The 19,781-nt window shown below is 36.1% G+C and overlaps 1 protein-coding gene across 2 annotated transcripts in view; it reads left to right on the top strand.

Annotated features, from left to right (window-relative positions):
• Window positions 1-19,781, top strand: part of PACRG (parkin coregulated) — a 221,312-nt gene that overhangs the window by 161,279 nt on the left and 40,252 nt on the right. The window contains exon 6 of one of the 2 annotated variants that reach the window (XM_068185238.1): window positions 7,490-7,665. The exons of the other annotated variant lie outside the window; for it this stretch is intronic. Within the exon in view, the coding sequence (XP_068041339.1) occupies window positions 7,490-7,650 (161 nt within the window). The 3' untranslated portion in view covers window positions 7,651-7,665. Of the gene's footprint in view, window positions 1-7,489; window positions 7,666-19,781 lie in introns of those variants that run through there. 2 annotated transcript variants of the gene reach the window in all.

The following is a 19,781-nucleotide window of genomic DNA, read 5'->3' as shown; positions in this document are numbered from 1 at the left end:
TTCTTCAGTTCACTGGCATCATTAAAACAAGACATGAATTGTGGTTTTGCATTTGAATATTTGTATTAAAATCTACAGTTTATTAAGGAATTAGTTTTAAATAATGTATAGTTATTGGAAATACTTTCAATTTTATATTCAGCACAATATACAAAATCTTAGCAGATCAACATTAGAAGACTTAGCTTCTTTGTATGTGGTTGGTGTTCCACAGTAGCCCAAGCTAATCTACATCCTGTTTCCTCTTTCTCTCCCACCTGCAGCTGTACATTCCTTCCCATTCTCTTGGACCAGGTCCAATACTTGCTTCATCCTGCTGTTTTTCCTACTAATGAATATGATCTGACTAGTGAATATGAATCTGAATATGATTTGCTATGAAGTTAGCATGGTGAAATGGCCTGATACGGTATGAGATGATCAAATCAGAGTGGATAGAATGAAGATGGTGGAAATAAAGAGTGATTTGGGAAGAGCAGATAAATCCAGAGATAACAAGGTGTCAAGAGACATTATTAAAATGGCAAAGTCTCTGTCATGAGCTACAAACCACAGTCTGAATGACCAACAAGAAGGCAAAGAAACTGGAGAATTTCATTGGCTAAGGGATAAAATTCCTTGACTGAATCAGAAGGAAACAATACCCCCTATGGTATTGAGGGCACCCTGTGCTTTCAAGTATGTTTAGTTTCCTATGAAGCCAAAGAGAAGCTGTGCTCACATCTAGGAGCTCATAGCAGATATTTACCAGCTTAAAAGCTTAGGCAAATTTTCATTCTGTAGATGCTAATGATAATAATTGCTATTCATGGCCTTAATTGTATTTTTCAGTAATAGATATTAGAGCTGTTTTATCACACTTTACTGTGATGCTGCGGTGATTGTAATATAATCCTCTGACAATATTGTGGTATTTCACTGTGTGATCTGTAACTGTTTGGAAAAGGTAATATTGACCTACTTAAATATGAGAAATTGAGTGTCTGATATAAATATACCTGCCTATTGACTGTGTCAAGAATCCATCTCCTGTTGTGTACTCCAACCACTAAAGTAGTTTGTTGTTATGATACCTGCCACCCTTAGTTTCTCCAAAGTACAATAGGTACAATATAGAGTAATTTTGTTTCATAATACTCTAAAATAGTACATCCTTTGCTTGTGGGCAGTTTCTACAGTTTACTGCAGGAATATCTATTCTACGGTGCCAAGAGTCTGAAAATCCTTTAATTATTTAGAATGGCATTGTGTAATAAAAGAAATAGTATGATAATATTTATGATAGATCAGCAACTTTTCTCTTTTCATTCATCATTTAAAACTGAATTTACCTAAATATTTTTATGTAAAAGCTGAATTACACTTGATTTTGCTTTTCCTTATTTACACTATCTATATTTCAGTATCTCATAAATGGAAGCCACATAGTTTAGAAAGGTGGAATTTTTGGGGTTTTTTAAAATGAAAATCTATGGATTTAATTACATGTTTACCTGAGTTTTGTCAAAATATATATAAGCAATTAATTGATTTCCTATTTTTCTGCTATGTTGTATATCTAGACCAAACAAAATGTACTGTCAGACTAATTTTGATGGGGCATGTACCACGGTAGATAATTACTTCACTTTGCTTAATGTATTATAAATCCATAAGCAGACATTTGTTTTATGTGAAAAGTGGGCAGTCTGTTAGAGGTCAGGAACAAATAACAAAGAGGAATACTCAGTAACAAATACAGACTAAAGAACAAAAGCTAATTAATTCAGAAATTTTATGAACTGATTACTCATTACGCTGTAGTTGCATGTACTCTACAAGAATTTCTTTTCAGCTCTGTTCAGTTGTATATCAGAGTTTCATAATATTTTCTTCTACTTTTATTTTTCACATACATTGTATGTTAAGTTTTATTTTACAAGAAAGTGTTATTTGTCCTGTATGTTATTTCTGTAGCATAAAAACACCAACAAAACTGAGTTTGAGTCTAATTCACATTTTAATGTGTGTATCATCAGCATCTGGCTCTATAGAAAAGATGTTTCTGGGCTAAACTGTAGAAACCACCCAAAATATGCATTCCTTCACTGCTTCATGCAAGTAGTAAATTTACAAAAAGTAGCACACATTGTCATTCTAAGATGTTAAGCATAGCTAGGTTGGCAGGTCAGTGATTGTATCTTGCAATGTCAAGTACTTATTTCTAGAGCCAAAACTTGCCAGCAGTAGAACATCTGAAAATCTGAAGCAATACTATTTTTGTGCTGCTAAGTTGCTTCCTGCACATCAGGAAATTCCATTAATCTCCTGAAGACAGATAGCATGAAATCTGGTTTTCTAGGACTGTCTAACTCCCAGAGGCCCCAGTGACACCAGTGTGTATCTGACATATTAAAATTGCTGGGGTAAAGACAAAAGAAGGAAGAGGCATAGCACAGCCAGGAGTTCAACACACTAAATAGCTGAAAAAATGGCCACTGTATTTTTTTTCTGACAAATCAATATCCCAAGTGGTTTGGTGACAGAAGAATATAGTAGTTACCTTGCAAAAAAATGCACCTCTCTTCAGAATTATCAGGTAGATGTGCAGTGTTAATATAAGTTAGAGAGCCACCTAAAAAATCTTGATCAAGATATTTGGCAATGCCACTCTGGAGTCTTCCAGTACTAGCAGACTGAGGGAGCCATCTAGAAGAGTCTTTCCTCTGTTCTTTCCAATTTTTGTATATTGCATCAACATACTTTAAGTGCTACATCGTGCTTCAGTAATAGAAGGGCATTCATAGGCTGTTGTCAACCAAGTCCATTTGCCATCAAACATGCTTCCCAACTTCTGTCTCTCCATTACTCTCCTCAGTGCATCAGTCCACTTTTACAGCTGGAAAGCATATGATATAGAAACCATAACTTGATACATTGCTTAAACTATATATTTCATAATGAATACTAGTTTAATTAAGCATAACAGTAATCTATTCAGGCAGAGAAGGGACAAAGGTACCTCTATAGACTTGATCCTGTCAGAATGCCAGTGTGTTCCCAAGACCTAAATTTCTGAAGCTTTTCTTTTGAAACAGGGGTTCTAAACCTCCCATATTTCTTTTAAGGATAATTTGATTCAGAATTTGAACTTCTTTTCTCCAAAACAAAAAGAGAACTTGTATGATTTTCTAAATCACAGCTAAAAGCTTAGGCACCATGAGCTGTTTTCATTAAGTATTAGAATCATTCTTTTGTGCAAAAATGTATTTGACTAATGGATCAAACACAATATTTAATCCCAGAAAGCAGCAGCAACTTTTAACCTTTTTTTTTTTTACATTAGAATTTCTAAAATTCAAGCCCTGAAAAATTTACCCCCGAATTTAAGACCCTACATCACTGTTCTAAGATGACAGATTTCCTCTCTTAATCAGTCAGATGTAGGTTAACCTGGATGTTTGATGAAGCTCCTCTCATTCTCCATTCATTAATTACTGTTTCCAGTAAGTTACCTTATCTGTGGAATGTTCCTTTTATGCTGATCCAAAGTAGCTTTATTCTCAACATGTTACAAAATGCTGCAAAGATGCCTTTTGGGATAAATCTGGGATTAATTTATAGTGCAAATATGGAAGTAAAATTTTAATAACACTTTACTTCTCAAAAGTAACTGGAGTAATTGTGGGAGTTTGAGGTCCAAAAAGCCTTCTGGTTTCCTTATATAGTTTAATTTCTGAAGGATACTAAGGAACTGACAATTTAAAATATATCAGATCCAACTTGGTATTTTGGGTAGATGTGCCCTTTGTTTAGAAGTTTTGCCATCTGCAACAAATATACTTTAAAAATAAAAGAAAATTAATAAAAGAAAATTATATTCTTTTTAAAAATGCATCCAAGAAAACCCATAAATCATTTGCCACCGTCTTAAGATCTTTAGCATTTAAGGGCTGTAAATCCTATCTGAAAATGCAAGACATGTTGCTCTCACTTTCTGTCAGCAGATGATCACCTTTCCTGTATTTGCTGAAGAGAAGGAAATAGCATAATGTGTGTTTTGTGACTTACTGCTCTTCAGATTCTATTAATTTCCTATGAAAATACATTTCAAAATAATTTACATTTAATTTATGAACAAGTTTTCATTTCCCTCACACTGGATTTAAATTGTCTTATACTTGCATTTACATCATAATAATTGAAGTGTAAAACACTATCAAAGAAACTTTTATTTACCTTATGATATGCTCACTTTCAACAAAACCTCCTATATTTTCATCTGAGTTTCTGAAGTTTCCAAGTACCATTGCAGACTGCTTATTAAAAGTTTACATTGCCTTTCAATACTTTGCAAATCTGAATCATCAAGACTAACACAGTAGCTGTGAAAAAATATCTTTGAAAGTAATTCCACAAAGCAGTAAAATCACTAAAATGAGAATTTTTGGTGGTATGTTAACAATCCCGGGAAATGTTAAATGCAAAAAAAAAAGTGTATTCAGTTAAAATCAAGCTTTGGGTGATATGCACTTTGGATCATGTATTAATTTGGAAATTTTACTTTTTTCTATCTTTTCTATTATGAGCAATTGTTTTCCTCTCTGAACCTGTCTGTAAGATGAATAGATGTTGTCATAGTACACAGAGACATTCAGGCCCAAAATGCAAAAATATTTATCCCATGTTTTTCTTCTTTGACAGTGTACATGCTTTGTAGAACATGAAAACTGTTATAATGCAACTTATTCTAAGGATATCTTTCTTGTTGTTGCCAAACTAACATTTGTTTGTCTTAAGAAGCCATCTAGCATTTAATACACTTTGACTGACTTCATCTATTTCTTCCACTAACAGTTTCAGGTTTTCTGAAAGAAAGAAAACTTTTGCAAATTAATTCTGTAGCTAGCCCACACTTATTATGAAGTCATGAGTCGATAGGGGAATTTCAAGACAAGATTGAGGGACTAGGATTGCTGTACAGTTTTACATCATGGACATTACAAGAAATTGTTACTTGGAGTATCATATGCTGTCTGATTGCCTATGTTCATTAGTTGGAGGTCAGAGACTTGCCTTTTTGGTCAGAGAGCAAAGCACTTGCAGCTGTCTGAAGAAAAGTGCTGTGCGTTAGAACATGTTCAAATAGTGAGGGTACTGTTTGTCAGACCAGGTGCAAGAACAGAAAAAAAATCCATGCTATGCCAGAAAGGAGGATAGACAGAAGAGAAAAAGCACAAGGAAAGAACAAAAACATTCCTTCTGCTAAATACTAAACTATAGTCATTGGAAAGAATACAAGAGGTTATTCCAGCTCGCTTGTTGACTAAATTGTATGTTCTTCCTACAGATAGTTCCTAAAAAAGAATGATTCTTTGTTTTCCTATGTACAGACACAGTATCTGTTGTTTATTACTATAATCATAGCATGCATAGTTTAAAATGTGGGACTGTGTTAAAATGTGAGGCTGTGTTTCTCTTTCTGGTTTGTCAGACACTAAAAACCATATTCTTTATTTATTAAAGCTTGTTTGTGATTTATTAACAAAATTTCTGTCTTTAAACAAATTTCTTATACATTGCTTCTACTAGCCTGATCTGTTTCATAAACATTGGACTATATTCTTTCATGCCTTGTATTTAGGCCGTATGTTTTTTGTCCACCATAATTTATATTTTTACATATGAAAAAGTTCTCCCAAAATTCATGGAAACAGAATATCTCTAAGTTCTCGGTGTCTGCTTTGTTGAAACACTTTGTCAAGTTTTGGACAGGTGCAGACATCTGTGGCTTTATAAAGCTCATGGTTGTCACAGGGTTAGCTGTTGTAGAGAGCATTTCAAACTCTCTTAGCTCCTGGAGTCTCAATTTACTGATTCTGCTAGACTACCCTCTAGCTCAAGCCTGTGTACAGAAATCCAAGACATGAATGCATCATTAGGAATTGAAGGCAGCTGAAGGCTTACCTATGAAGGAATTGTTCTGACTCCTTTGGCAAAGATCAGATAGGTGATACATAGTGTAGTGTTCAGGTTTTCCTTTTCTGGTATTTTGCTTAACAGCCCCTATACATCTGTGGCTCTGTGCATCAATGTATACCAGTGTTTTAATGCAGAAACATATTGAAATAATACACACAGTGATTATTAGTGAAAACTGCTTAGGCTTAAGAATACGCATGATCCTGAAAGCATTTTATTGTAGGGTTGAAGACTACATTCTGACTTGATTAATGCCTTGGAAAAAAAATTCTTTCTATTGTTCTCTGTCAGCAATCCTCATGTTCGCTGACTCCATTAGTAGGATTATGGTCAGGTTACTATTCAGTACAGCACTGGAATGTGTTGCTTTCTTTTGTACTGAAGTACAAAAGCTCTTGTCAAATTTTTTTTAAATTGTGGGCTAAGCAATTTTGCTTTGCAGTTGTCAGAAAAGTGAATGTGTGGCAGAGCTCTTCTTGACAACTGATTATCTAGATATTTGTCAGTAGCCTCAGCAGTAGGTCTTTATGGTTTTGTGTTCATTTGAATGAAGGAGAAAAGAACCATAGATATGGTTATTTTTAGGTTGTTTCAGGGTGTTTTGGGTTTTTTTAAATTCACCTATCTTTCCACATTACCCTTTAGAACATCAGATGACTTTTGCAATTTAAGAACTTTGACAAAATTACATCAAAAGAGCAAGTAACTAATGCTGTGCCACTGCAGCTAGGAATAAAGTGTTATACTTGCTTTATGTAAACCAAGAGAGAGATTTCAGTCAAAATAGTTCAAAACAGGTGAGAGTTCAGTTCATCCTTTCAAGTAGCTCCTCTTAGATACACTGGAGAAGAAAATCTTTAAAGAGTACATCTGATCTCTCAACTTCAATCAATTGGCCCAGCACACAGGCACAGTTTTGTAGCCTACTCTCTATTAAGAGAGTGTATTGTGTGGTAAAATGGTCTCTTTTCAGGAATTTCTCATATTTAGGAGCTATAGGTTTTCAGCTCACTAAAACTTGTTTTGTTATTTTAATAGACCTATTAACTCTTTTATAACTAGAAAGGCTAAAAACATTGTCACCTAGAAAGTGTCCCCAGCTTCAAGTGCAGTTTTAATATTCATTTACAAGGGAGCAAAAGCAAGGTCAAATCAGCTGTGTAGCAGACAAAGGTGCATGGCTACAGAAGAGTACCATCAATGAAGGGGGAAAAAAAGAGCAGAGATCAAAAGGAAGCAGGAAGAGAATGCAAGAAGGCTTGTTATAACTTTCTGTGAGGTCTGGTTTCTAAGCTTCAGACTGGAGAGATCTGAAGACAGTCTGTACCTGAGGAAAGCAGCACAGCTTTCAATCATTTCCAGTATGAAGCTCATACCTGTGCCATCATAGTGACAAAATGATGCTCAGTTCAGTCATGCATTAGGGGCTTCAAAATAAAAATGTATTATCTCTGAACTACAGATGGCAAGATCACAAGCCAAACTGTGTTCATCTCTCAAACACTTGTGTGCTTGTGCACGTTTGCAGCAGCAGGACTCCATGATTGGTACCAAAGAAATGCATTCCATGTGAGCAGTTCAAGATCCACTGATAAGAGCAGGGCTCAGCACCAAGTTCCAATCACCAGGGTAGATTTCTCAAAGGAAAAAAAAAAGGAATCAAGATCTAATTTTGGTATGAGTTTTTAGGCATAACAGACTATGTCTTTCCAATATGAATGAATTAAATATAAATGTATGTCCATCTTTTTCTTTAAAACTCATCCTTTAATTTTTTCCCCTTTTCTATATTTTCTTGAAATTTGTCTTGGCCTTGAGTTTTTTCGTGCCCTCAGTGATTATTTCCAGATCTTAAATAATAACTTACTGCAACTCCATAGCTAATACTGAACAGGAAGTCTTCACTGTAAGCCAAATCGTTTTACAATACACAGAATAAACAAATGAAAAAGAGTCTTGAAAAATTAAGTAGTATTAAGCATGCAGGCATGGGCAGAGCTTTTAAAGACATAAGTACCTTATCACACTGAAACAATCTTTGACCACAGGAAACTAACTGGTTTACAAGACATACACATCCAAATACAGAAATGACCAATAGGGTTTAGGGAAAAGAAATAGACAAAGGCTGGCTCAAAACTTTGGGGTTTCTCTGAGTATGTCATCTTTGAATTTCCAGCCATCTTAGTACTTAGTCTGGGACAGTTATTATACCTTTTTTAGGCTTACATTTGAGAAATATACTCTCAGCTTTATCTCAGCCTCAGTGAAGGGTTATTTTCAGCTGTTATGAGAGAGTATTTATTTACTCTCATATTTCCATGGATCTCTCCTTAGGCTAGTTCGTGTTATCCAAGAGGAGCAACACCATTTTCCAAACTTTTAGTGATTCCTGAGTGATGTTTCAACATTGAAATCAGGACTTCATTGTGCAAGTGAAGATGCAAATGTGTGTAGTTAAAAAACTACAGTTGTAGCCAGACAGCTATCCCAGTCTGATTCTCAGAAATGATGTTTGGGAAGTGATTCAGAAGTGATTCAGGGAAATAAATCAGGATTTAAGTGCCATTTTAAAAACTCAGCAGTCAGTTTTATAGGTGCTTTTATATAATGATTTAACACTCAATGTGTATTGTTTTCTTTACTGTATGAAACACAGTTGAAAGGCTTCTAAAATGCAGTCATCAGGGAACCATTCAGTACCCTGAATTTAATCTATTCAGTGGTGTAACTCACACCATACTGAAAAGGAGGAAATAAAATGGTGTAAAATTAAAAATCTCCAGTTGTGTTTATCAAGTATAAAAAGAAATTAATAATTATATTTTCATTTAGAAATAATTTGATTTTTAAGTGTATATTAAAATATTTTGCAAGCATTTTGCTTTCCAGTAGCTGGCAGACAGTTAAGAATATTTGTTACACAAAGCAGTGTGAAAGCTCAGCTGAGCAACCTAGTTCAGCTACTGGGACCACTAAAGCCAAGTAAGCTGGCTCCAGGAAGCAAACCTTGCAGGAAAGGGAGACAAAGCCTTAGGCAAAATGCCATGATAACTTGCAGAGTTCAGATGCCTTCATGGCATTTGTGTGCCATGTAGTTACTGACAGATATGCTAAGGACTAAAGAGGCAGGTGTTGCTGACAATGCAGCAAGATGGAGCATCAATGCAGAAAATATCTATTTACATGCCTATATTTTAACAATAGCAGTTTGGCCATTTGAGCAGTAGATACTCTGAAATGAAAGACACAATTAATATTTTCTGCTATTCCTTGATTCTCCAATTAAAAAGCAACTGTTGCTTTAATTTGCAAGCCTTTTCAGTAACATTTAAATGATCATCCCTATCGTGAAGCAGCCTCAAAAGCCTGCCTACTCTCTGAATTCTTGCCATATTTATAGTCCTTTAAACATTCTCTGATCTCACAGGGTGCTGCTCCAGCAATGCCAGCGATGAAGGGAATGTTGCATAGGCTGGCTCTCCATGGCGTCTCCCCAAAGCCAGCCGAGATGTGTGACAAAACATCTCATGAGCTCTCTGCACTGAACTTCCCACTGCTATGTGGCACGGAAAGAACAACAGTGGCAGATCTTATGAAAGAGCTGTGTAGTCAAGGTTTGACTGTTCTGTTATCAGGGAATTCAAACCTTGTAGGTGTTAAAGTTAAGCTGGGTGGAGCTGAGGAATGACAAACATCCATCATCCAGGTGTTTTGTAAATGGGTATCTTCTAGCTTTTTGCAGTGGGTTCTTTTAGGTTTTTGTACCACCAAATACTACTTTTACTGACCAAAAGCCTCAGCATTACAAGTCCCATTTAACAAAAACATGAATTCTTAGAAGATACTTGGAAGAAGGATCTTTTATTTGAGCAGTCTGTGAAACAAAATTATTTGGTTTTAAATATCATATTATTAGAGTTGCTTAGGATGAGAGGTAAAAAACACACTCTGAGTATTAAGCTAGCAGGGGAGCTTCTCCACCCTGCCCTCTTGTGACACCTGTCCTCCTGGTAGTACATGCTCATTTTGGACCTGCACTTTTGGCAGGGAGAAGTGAGAGCAGCATAGCTCCATGGACAGGGACAAGACAGGAGCCAAAGGTGACCCCAGCACAGGCTGGTGATCCTTACCAGTGTTCACAGTCTCATATAGGATAGCTGGTAACGGGGGCTACCAGCAGCCCCAGCCAGCAGGGTCCTGAGGTCTGTGCAGCAGTGCCTGCCAGCGCTGAGACTCCCCAGAGGTAACCCTGCCTATAGGTGCATCTAGACCCTGACAAGCTCTGTGGTTAAGGTGAATTATGTGTATCATAAAATACAAAGTGTGAAGTATGATCTACATTTTAAAGCCCTGTTTCTACTGCTGTTTGTACATTCATGTCACAGAATCACAGAATAAACTAGGTTGAAAAAGACCTTTGAGATCAGGGAGTCAAAGCTATGAATGTCACCTTGTCAATTAGACCATGGCACTGAGTGTCACATCCAGTCTTCTTTTAAACACCTCCAGGGTTGGTGGCTACCCCACCTCCCCAGGCAGCCCATTCCAATGCCTAATCAATCTGTCTGTTAGGAGTTTTTTCCTAATGTCCAGACTACTACCAGTGGGACTACTGGCACAGTCTTGCAGCTATCTTCATTAGCTTAATTTAATTTAAAGTGGAGATTCTAGTAGTCTTACTTTTGTAGTCTCGGGTGGAACAGGTAAGGAAATATGATAAACCACATAATAGGTGCAGCCTGTTGCAGTCTATTTGCTATAGTTTATTATCCATTTGTTCCCCATACTATTTCATGATATCAAATAAGCTCTTCACTTTAAATTTAAAGGGGGTTTATTCACCTTGTTTTCATAAAATAGCAGCAAGAAGTAGCTAATAAAGATAGGTACACATAAGACATTTTCAGTGAAATATTGTATGCACAATTACTTGTCCTCTATTTGATTCTGTTTTGATACATATTATGTCCCATATTTAAACCCTGTATTAAACTGATTTGTAGCTTTTCCTTAGTCTTCTCTGACTTTCTCATTTCTTTGTTTTTTTTTTTTTTTTCTCTAGAATTTTCTCAGTATTTCAACATTTAATATGCACTCAGAGGGAAGAAATAACACCTCTGGCTTTACAACTTATTGTTTGTACTGGATATATCATATAATGATCTACAGCTTAATTAAGTCAGAAACAATTATTATGGCTGTCTAGTAAGACTGGCATATAATTTTATTTATACAACTTGATTATAAGAATTGACTGTATCATAATGTCTATGTTATCTTCATGGCCAGCCAGCAAGGGCATTTCCTCACTCACATTGTGGAAAAAGGATATGCTGTTCCTGTCTGTCAGTGACAATGGCTGGGCTACTGAGTTCTGAAAATTTGTGTGGTTTAGATTCAGGGAAATTCTCTGTGCAGCGGGTACCTTCATAATTTCAAATTTTTCATCTTGTGATGCAAAAGAGACATTTCCAGACTTAGAGAGTCACTAAGTGGAGTTCTTTAAAGGATTAAGAAATCATGAGATCTAGAAGTATAAAGGATGCAGAACCCTTTTCTCAAGGTACACCTAAAGCTGTTGTGACTTTGCACTCAAAAAAACAAAGCCCCAAAGAGAGTATAACAGCAGTAAAAGAACATTCCTTATAGTTAATTAGTAGAAAATTCAAGTCAGTTTGTGAAAACATGAGAAAGTTGATTTCTGATGTAAACTTCTGTATGAAGCCATCCTTGGGGCAGGCAAACACAGGAGCAGATTGTCCACAGGTGTTTTGGAGTCTCCATTCTTGGAGGTTTAAAGATCTAACTGAACAAATATGTGAGCAGCCTGATCTGATCTCATAGCTGATCCTGCTTTGAGCAGGAGGGAGGATGAGAAACCTGCTCTTGTCCTTTCCAACTTGAATGTCTTGTGATTTTCGTGACTCAGACAATTTCCTTTACATCAGGAACAAGCCCACCACAACATATTTCACACCAAATGTAACTCTGAATTTCTTGTGGATATATGCTCCACAGCATTTTTATTTTGGAATAAAATATCAAATAGAATTGACAACTGCCTAATGCAATAAAATCAGACCACAGCTTTTACTGAGGGGTAATGTCAAAGCTCTGCATTCCATATGGATGTCACCAAAAGGAATAGTGATTTCATCAACACAGCTGCTAGCTTTATAATGACATATGGGAGTAAACTTTTTTTTGATGACTGTTCTTACAGCAATGTTTCCTCCACCTTCTGCATTTTTCCTGACATCATGACTTTAAATATGAGCCCAATTTAAAAGGCAGTAGTATTTTCTTACAAACCTTTTGTATTTGTGTTAGCAATCTAATTTATCTCTAGAATTAACATTGTGTCAAATCTATTATTTCCTGAAGAACTAGGTATAATTTTAATTTATTCTGTAGCTGTGAGACAGATATTCTAGGATCCATTTTATCTTGTACAGTTCAATGTGGACTTAGATTTTTATATACACCCAGATAAGTGAAAATCTTTGTGGAATTTACTTCAACGGGATGGATTACAGAAGAAAAGTAATTATAAAAAAATAATATCAAGGACCTAGCAAGGATAACAATGATCTTTTGTATTGATCTTATTTCAAATATAATATTATATCAAATCAATAAATATGATGACAAATGCATAATAACGGCATAATAACTTTCCATATGCTATGCTATATTTAATTTTGTCTTGGGCTATGTAGGAGTTCCTGAACTAAGAAAAATATGTAGAGAGACAATTTGTTACAAACAAAAAAGGCCTCTCTACAGAAGTGGATCTGTGGATCTTTGTTTTATGAGGAACAAATCAAGTATTCCAAGTTTGGTGGGGGGGGGTAAAATGAGACAATATGGTTTGATGTTTTATTTTGCTGACAGACTTAATGTCAGAACACTTGAATTATCATCTTTCAATAGGCATTTTGTACTGCAAGAAGATGAAAAAGAGAGGTGTTACCTTTCCAATTTAAAGCAGTATATTTTTTTCATTAAGTGTTTTTTAGCGTGTATTAACAACCCTTATGAGTGGACATAAGACTTTTTTTTAATTGAGAAGAAGCAGATGTGAAAAGCAGGCTTGGTTTACAGCTAATAAGAGCAAGAGTCTGTCTTAATTCACACACAATCACTTTGCAGGTTCAGTTACTAGGTAAGGCTCTGGGATAAATATTGCAGACTTCTCATATCCTTGTCTTATGACAATAGTCTAGGTGAATTTAATGGAAGTAAGAAATAATGAAATGTGAAGTATTTTATGGAGTAATTGATAAATACATAATTATTAACATTGATTTAGGTAAGAATTTCCTATTGTATTCTAGTAAGTAAAGTACTAGACTGTACTAGAAAGTGTCTGTACATACTAACATCAGTGATGTAAATACTAACACTACATTTAAATTAGTAGCAGAAAAACAGCTTTCAATGGAAAAGATAATTTATGTAAGACACACCTTTTAGAATACCAAAATTTTGTTTAACAATTGCACTTACAGTTTTATGGTATGCATTTTATTTGTATGAAGTTTTTGCTTTGGTAAAAAATGGTGTGCATGGACATATTTGTAGTATGCTGAGATCTACTATAAATCTTGATACGTTATGAAAGCTGCATTCATTAAGTTATCTTCCACAACTGAAGGTGAACAAGGAAATATGTAATCACTGCCCTAATAGGACATCATATACCTAGCATTTTTTAAATTTTTTCTGTATTCTGTGTAGTAGTCATTATATAAATTCATCTCCAATGCCTTGTTGGTTATTTCATGGTCAGTGGGCAAAAGCACCTAATGTTATCAGTCAGAGGGAAAATAGTGAGGGAATGCTTTTCAAAAGACACAGATGAAAAAACCTTGTGAACATAGGAATACTAAAATATGCAGTCAACAGCACAGATATGAAAATGTAAACTGACATAATAAGTGAATAAAATATATGCTGTATTAATGAACATAAGTCTAAACATTTCAAATTTTGCTATGAAAATTCTAACTTTTGAGAGGGTATGGGGATGGGGGAAAGTAGTGCTGTATTAAATATAAATCTTTTACTTGAAAAATACCTCTATATGTTGTAAAACCTTTAGGTCATTATGCAGTATCACAATGGATGTCAAACAAGTTTCAATTCAACCAAAATACATATTAAAAGAGTGGAAATCTTTCTCCAGAAAAGAAATCAAATGTCAATAAAAATTCAGCCTCTATGAGGGAAGAGGTTAATTTCATTCCTTCCCTGGGACATTCCTTCTTAAATCCTGGCAACCCTAACACTTGCAGCTCTTGCATCAGTCACTAAGACAGTAAAAAGTCTGATATTTTTCCTTGTTCCCCAGACTCCTTTATGGTACAGAGAGGAAGAACAGTTTATCCATGTAAAATGGCTCTTTTCTTATATTTTTTTTTCTACTGGGTCATAAGAAGTCTTCAGAAGGGTCCAGTAACACTAACAAATGCATTTCAAACAGTCCAGCAAATGTTGCATAACACGCAAAATTAATTCATTTTTAGCACTATTTTGGCTGAGCAGTAGCCTTCACTGACTGCTTTAACAGCTATGTAGCCTGCCCTTGCTATCTGCAGTCACTCCTGCAGCACATTTATTTAAATTGGCTCTTCTAAATGACACTGCCCTAAGTTCCTTTCACCAATGTCAAGAGAGACTTGTAAGCTCACCTTTCTCTGCAGTAGTTTCTTTGTCAGATTCTTTGTGGAAGAATCTTTATCCCCAGTTGACACCTGTGAGAGCATGATTTGATAAGGAGTCAAAGATGGCCTCTGGGGAGCTGGAATTGAGGTTGCAGGTCTCACATTAAAAAAGTCATTTACTTCTGGTTTAGTTTTGCTCTTAGGCATTATTCACAGCTTTGCTCTGTCTTCAAACAACAGGAGCCTTGGCCCCACTAAAAGAAAAGAAAACTGAAGCTACTGAATGTGCTTGGAGTTAGTAAATATTAACTTGGGCTTTCAGGAGTCAATCCACAGTGTGTCTTTAAAGCAAGAGAGCTCCCCCTTTTCATTGACATCGCCTTATTTTTGCTGTACTTCTTTTTTTCCTTACCAGACAAGGTATTTCTAAAAATACTTTTTCACAGCATATGGTCTTGTATGCTGCTGAAGTAAAATTCTTCTTAGTTGATTATTGTTATGCTAAGTTGTTCTCTTATTGGAACTAACTAAAATACAATTAATATTTACAAGAAAATACAGAAGAATATTTATTTGAATATTTTCTAGTTCTGGGACAGACAAGTGAAGCTTCAGTATGTATTTTAACATATCTGGTAAAAAAAAGTTCCAGAACAGGTTTGCAAAAATCACATACTCAAGCTTTTATTGAACTCACAGGAAGGTCTTACCATATGCTTTTGATTATGGAAATATCAGTGTATTGGCTTTATCATCTTCACATTAGAGTATTATTTTTGGCATATATTTCCTTGTATTATTTTCGGCTTTTTTACTTCTCAAGTAACATAAAACTGAATTTATGTAAGTAAGGTTTATGTGGTAAATAAGTAGGATAGGGTATAGTCATCTCTGACAAAAGTGTTTTGATAAGAAGGGTAAATGCATGTCTAAAAAGAAGCTCAAAATAGTTACTGATTTCAAAAGGATTTTTTTCTCTCATTGTAAATTAAATTTAATCCAAATAATTTAAGCTGTCAAGACAGGGAAGAGTTAAAGTGAACACAACTTATACACTGTGACATTTTTGTTATTGTTTTGAATTTTCGATTAAACAAAGGGCTGTTAAATAATTTTAAAGGGCACATTTAGCAGTTCAGTAACACTGACTCAGAATAAAAGTCTTCTCAAATTAATTCCAGTAGGAATTTCTATTCTATTCTAATATAATCTCAAGATATTATCAGTTTATTTCTTCATAAGGTGTGCATAAAGTGTGCAGATATGAATAACAGAACAGCTCAGCCACCTATAGATAATTGTGTGCTAGGTCTTTACAATCATTACCAATAATACAGGTACTGGCCTGAAAGCTCCCCATTGTCTGCTGGCTAATATTTGGGAAATGTCTGCACTGTAGCAGCACACTGAGTTGTCGTCATTAAGCCAAGCCCGCTGGAAGCACAAAACAATCCAGGGACAAACAGATGAATATAGCTGAATCACTGGGTGCTGACCTGGGGGGTCTCTGCCCTGTGGTCCTGTAGGGTTCTACTGCCCTGTGTGGACATAACCAAGTGATCTTACTTGCCACTGGAGATATTGCTAATGGATTCCCCTAAAATGTCTCCCTTACATGGTTGCATATGTAACTAACTTTAAATGCAAACATATTTCATTGAGGTCAGTCACAGTATTTGCTATGCAAACGTGTTTGTGCGCTTCCAGAGGCAGAGTTTAAATGTTGGTGGAATTTAAGAAAAAAGAAAAGATCTTATCAAATTAGTTCTGCCATATTGAAAGCTTCATCTTTACAATATCTTTGTGCCTCTGCATTTGAGTTTCTGAGACGAAATTTTGCTGTAAAAAAAAGAAAAGGCATCTTCTTTCTGAGATAGGAGAAGAGGAAGGGGGAGGAGGAGGGGGAGGGGGAGGGGGAGAGGAGAGGAGAGGAGAGGAGAGGAGAGGAGAGGAGAGGAGAGGAGAGGAGAGGAGAGGAGAGGAGAGGAGAGGAGAGGAGAGGAGAGGAGAGGAGAGGAGAGGAGAGGAGAGGAGAGGAGAGGAGAGGAGAGGAGAGGAGAGGAGAGGAGAGGAGAGGAGAGGAGAGGAGAGGAGAGGAGAGGAGAGGAGAGGAGAGGAGAGGAGAGGAGAGGAGAGGAGAGGAGAGGAGAGGAGAGGAGAGGAGAGGAGAGGAGAGGAGAGGAGAGGAGAGGAGAGGAGAGGAGAGGAGAGGAGAGGAGTATTCGTTTTCATATTTTCTTAAGGCTTCTTTTTTTTCATATTTCACAAAGGGGTCAGCCTAGACCTTGTTTATTTAGAGGGTTCCCAAGGCCATGCAGATGTCCTTCTGTTGTACTTGTCAGGAAAGGATATTTTAAAGAAAGAAATTAAAAATCAAGAGATCTTCACAAATATTTTTCCTTTTATTCCTTTAGTAAAGCAAAGAACTTTCCAATTACAGTTTCTACTATTGTTTTCAGAAGTTTAAATATTACGTGATAACCTGGTATTACAGTGCCTTTTGTCAGAGCACCAGAAAAAGCATTAGCCACAGTTAGAATTCCTTGTCTTGTCACTTGCAGTTTTAATATCAGTATAAAGTACTACAACTTTTTTTCCTCTAAATGGCTTATAGCATCAAACTTTTATTCTGCTTCTTCCTCCAGTTATCCTGTAGGGTCACATGTTTTTAGTGAACACAGGAAAAGAATCTTTGCTGTACACAGGAGTGATCAGGTCAGCTCCAAAAGGCTTTTATGGGCTAGCTGTGTCCACTTTATAAATAGGCTTGTTGTTACCCAGTAGTTAATGTCTAGCATAAATATGGTCTGTTTCCAAGAAGAGAAGTCCTTTACTACCACCTGCCCTGTGTCCCAGACACCAGCGATTGATTCCAGCCACATTCTTAGCACTGGCTCGTGGGGTCCTGCAGGGAGTCAGATCAAAGCAATGGAGGGGATTATAACTAACAATTCTCTTGGATTAGGTTTCATGTACTGATGGGAATATGAGGATTTGTTCCTCGTGTGTATGTTTTTTTTCCTCCTGTTATATTTCTATACAGATCCTTCAACATAAAGTCTCTGAATTCTTTAACTCAGTACAGGAAGAGATTGGTATCAGTGAACACAGGCAAAGAATCTGTGCTGTACACAGAAGTGAAGCTGTTTCACTTAGCTGTACTCACAAGAGGTAAATTTGCAGGCACTTTCTATACTAGATTAGGGACTTCCTATGAAGAGGGAAGTAGTCCTCTGCTTCCACAGGGAAAAAAGGCAAATTCTATAATTTAGAATGAAGTTGTTTAAAAAGATAAGCAATCCTAGTAAGATTTTACTATGCAAGTCATTAATACAATGGCTAATGAAAATGAGTTTTTAAAGAGTGTTTTCCAAACATTTGTATACAAGCTTAAATCGGAGACTTAGGGTCTGTTCAATTGAATAAAACCTGGGATCGCTAGATTGGGATTCTCTTCTCTTCTCTTTTCTCTTCTCTTCTCTTCTCTTCTCTTCTCTTCTCTTCTCTTCTCTTCTCTTCTCTTCTCTTCTCTTCTCTTCTCTTCTCTTCTCTTCTCTTCATCTCATCTCATCTCATCTCATCTCATCTCATCTCATCTCATCTCTTCTCACTTCACTTCTCTTCCCCTGTCCCAGGGAAGGATACCCTCACTACTGAGCATGTTTGAAGAAAGGGTATGTCCCTTTCACTGTCCAGTTATGGTGTACCAAAATATTGTTCCAGACTCTGTTCAGCAAACTCATTATAGATATATAACTTGGTTTCTGGGTGACCAAAACTGAGGTTTTAAGTCCAATATATTGTCAAAACAAGTCTGCCTTCGTCACTGCTCCATTAATGAATTTATTACAATGTTGATAAATGAAAGTTGTGGTTAACCAGCTGTAATTGCTGGGTTTTAAATAGGTTTATTCTATTATTCAGTAACTGCAGTTTTCCTAAGTTCAATATATATAAGCTTTTTGAAATTATTTTTATCATTTCCTTTATCTGCTATAATTTCCCTTCCTATGTTTGGTCTGTGCTTCTCATAGTTTCTTGGCATTGTCTCATGCTGATGAAGCTACACCCTTTCAGTGTGTATCACTAATCATTTTATGTTGCTTTTTTTAAAGACGCCTCAACCTAAAATTAACACTTTTTTACTGGAAGCAAGGCCATGCCTCAGTGTTTATCATTAGAGCAAGAAACACAAGTAGACTATCCAATTTGATTTCTGTTTGTAGCTAAATACCATATTCTATGTTGCCTTGTCAAGCGCATAGATACTCAAATACAGAGCAGTTCTCTGGCTACATGATTCTGTATCTCCATTTCTGCCTGCATGTTTTTTTGATGACTAATTCTGACACAAGCACAGTAGACCCAAGCCAATAATTTTTTTCTTTTTATTTTACATTGATGATCCTTAGTCATAAATATAGTCTCTTGCAAGCAGACATATAAGATTGAAGAGAAACATCACTACTTCAATGCTGGGTGGCAGATAAAGTGAAATTCAGGATGAGAGATACTTATTTTCAATTACAGATTGCAGTGCATATCAGGCCAAGTCACCCCAACCTGCATAGAGTGCAAATTTTGTTTTGCTGTGCAGCCAGCAATCACTGTACCATGGCAGTAGTAAAAAGGTGACATTTCAGAGAAAGAACAGTTGGCATATCTGCTGTTATGTGCCCGCACACATCTTGGGAGAGGCAGCAATAATTGCAGTTAGGGCTTATTCAGACACTGGCCGATGGAAACAGCTATGGAAATGCACTAAAGTAATGCATCTCCTGGTACTCCACTCACACACAGTCCCAGAGTGGTATTACTAATTTTTTCAGCTCTGGTAGCACTGTTCAGGCTCAGTAACAGAAGGAAAGTTGTAGCACTTTTACATGTTTTCATTTCTATCCAGCTGCCTTTCTGCAATTAGTGACTGTGGGGGATATTCTAAAACCCAGCAATAACAAAACAAGCAGGGGTGACAGTGGACAATAAATTTTCAATGCACTGTAGAGGACAAAAATAGCTGATCCAACTTGTGTAGACAAAGTCTAAGAAAGCTAAGAAAGACACTCATGAATGCATCTGGTGTCACTGTTTTTTAATATTTCTTGACTTCAGATTACCACAATAAAACACAATAAAACACAAACTTTGTTG

Source organism: Anomalospiza imberbis, chromosome 3 (assembly GCF_031753505.1).
Source record: "Anomalospiza imberbis isolate Cuckoo-Finch-1a 21T00152 chromosome 3, ASM3175350v1, whole genome shotgun sequence".
Lineage (NCBI taxonomy): Eukaryota > Metazoa > Chordata > Aves > Passeriformes > Viduidae > Anomalospiza > Anomalospiza imberbis.
This window is presented reverse-complemented; position numbering and strand designations above follow the sequence as displayed.